Source organism: Nicotiana sylvestris, chromosome 9 (assembly GCF_000393655.2).
Source record: "Nicotiana sylvestris chromosome 9, ASM39365v2, whole genome shotgun sequence".
Lineage (NCBI taxonomy): Eukaryota > Viridiplantae > Streptophyta > Magnoliopsida > Solanales > Solanaceae > Nicotiana > Nicotiana sylvestris.
In genome coordinates this window covers 66,554,051-66,556,100 of record NC_091065.1, presented here as the reverse complement: position 1 = coordinate 66,556,100, position 2,050 = coordinate 66,554,051, and the positions used below count along the sequence as shown (strand labels likewise).

Genomic DNA, 2,050 nt, shown 5'->3' with positions numbered 1-2,050 from the left:
ACCTGTCGCTTGGTTTTCTGGAGCGGTCCCGAACCTCGAAGGTTGGGTCCATAAACTGGCCTATACCTCTTCATATGCGGAGCGCCGCTGACGCGATTTAGCAAGGGCCAATGGGAGGCAAAAAACCACGGTAAGTGTTCTTGTTTGCTTATTTGTGTTTCTCAATGAAATACTTACTTCATCTTTATGCAGGCCTCAGAGACACTGTCTAAATGCGGCCAACCCCCACCTGGTGAAGAAGATATCCCAAAGCCTCCCAAAGAAAAGAAGAGAAATAAGGGGTCGTCTGCAAATACCCCAAAGCCGAAGAAGAGTACGAATCGAAAGCCTAAGGCCGATACCGTGGCCTTATCTCCACAAACGACCCAACGCCTCCAGGACCAGGAAGAAGAAGAAGATGACGACTGCCTGTTGGTAGATCGTAAAAAAGGAAGCACTGGTGCTTCGAAGTCTACCAAACCGGTGGTGGCAAATGCGGTTCATTCTAGAATCGAAGAAATCTCCGAAGGGAGCTCGAGCAAAGTCCTCGAGCCATCGGGAGCAAAAGAACACCTTGTTTTGGAGGTCATTTGGAAGGTGAGACCGAGGGGCCCAGTCCTGAGCCCCTTCAAATAGAAGAGAACATCGGGAGTGGATCACTTGGGGTAATCAATGTGGATGATTCATCGCATGGCCCTGAGTTCTCCGAGGGGCAATTCCGAGATGCTCGGAACATGAGAACTCCCGATATGGGGATGAGCCACGAAGGGCATGATATCTTTCAAGAATGCTTAGCTAGGATCGAGGATGGCCCCGATCTAGATGCTTATTTTATTTTCGATGAGGCCCGACGACTCTTCAAACAAGTTAGTTTTTGTCTTTTCAAATTACGCTTCTACTGTATCCTTGTTGTTCTGAGTCTAACCTATCCCTTTTTGTAAAGGCCCTTGTGCTTCATAAGAAAGAATTCTCCAAGTCTCGAACTGAGCTTGCTCGATGTGAAGCCGAGCTTAAGAAGATCTCGGAAGAGAGGGATAGTCTTAAAATCCTCTATGTCAAGAAAGAAGGGGAGATCAGCGATCTACGAGTTGAATTGGTGAAGGCTTGTCAATAATGGACCGAGTTCGTTGAAAAGGTAATATAGCCTTTGAGGGTCTGTTATGTACTTGTTTGTTTTGATGACTAATACTTCAATTTCGCAATTTCAGCAGAAAGGCGAGTTGGTGGAGTAGCTTCGGGATGAGCTTAAGATGAAGGAGGCCGAGACCTTGGGGTGGAGGTAAGGCATGGAAAATCTTGCCTATGAGAAAGAAAATCTTCGAGAGCAGATGGATTTACTCGAATGCCAGTTTCAAAGTTTGAAGGTGGAGAGCCTAGCTCGAGGCTGCGAAATCGAGGATCTTAAAGCTAAATCCGCTATTGAATTGGCCAAGGCCAAATCTGACGCTGAGGCAATTATATCTTCGTACCGAGCCGATGCTAAAGCAGATAATGCCCAAGAAAAGGAGATCTTTGCTGCAGTCAAAGTTAAGTTATCATATGCACTTGAACACGCCAGGAGACATTCCCGGAGAGAAACCCTCGAGGAGGTGCATGCCCGCGGCTTCAATCTCTCGGTTGATATTGAAAAGGCTAATACTTCAGAAGAAGAGGCCGCCACTTTGCTTTCTAATGATGAGGATTCAGCCAGTGGCTCCGGCAGTGGGGGAGATGAAGATAAAGACCCTAAAGATGAGGCTCTCGAAGACGCAGCTCCCGAAGGAGACGCAGCTGCTGAAGATGTGGCCCCGAAGTAGTTTTAGGTTTATTTATTTTGCCTTAGCTCTTTTGTGTAAGGACCCCTCGTGGGTATTTGTAAATATATTTTGGAAATACAAAGGAACTCTTTGTTTCAACCTTGGCTTGTGATGAATCCCATTTTGTCTTTATTTATGAAAAATTCAATTGTACAACCCAAATGATCAGTCCGACTATTGGCTTGAACTCAGAACATAATGGGCCCTTAGGTTTTTTACTGATCAACGTAATGCCTCTTAAGTTCTTAGGTAATTCTCAAGCATAAATCAACAGT

General features: G+C 45.7%; 1 protein-coding gene across 1 annotated transcript; it reads left to right on the top strand.

Annotated features, from left to right (window-relative positions):
* Nucleotides 1–1,265: 1,265 nt before the first annotated feature.
* On the top strand, nt 1,266–1,775 carry LOC138877697 (uncharacterized). Its single transcript, XM_070157325.1, has one exon. The coding sequence runs from the start codon at nt 1,266–1,268 to the stop codon at nt 1,773–1,775; it is 510 nt and encodes a 169-aa protein (XP_070013426.1).
* The last annotated feature ends 275 nt before the right edge of the window (nt 1,776–2,050 follow it).

What these genes read in the sequence shown, in the direction of transcription:
- LOC138877697 (XM_070157325.1), top strand. Translation starts at nt 1,266, where the DNA reads ATGGAAAATCTTGCCTATGAGAAAGAAAATCTTCGAGAGCAGATGGAT.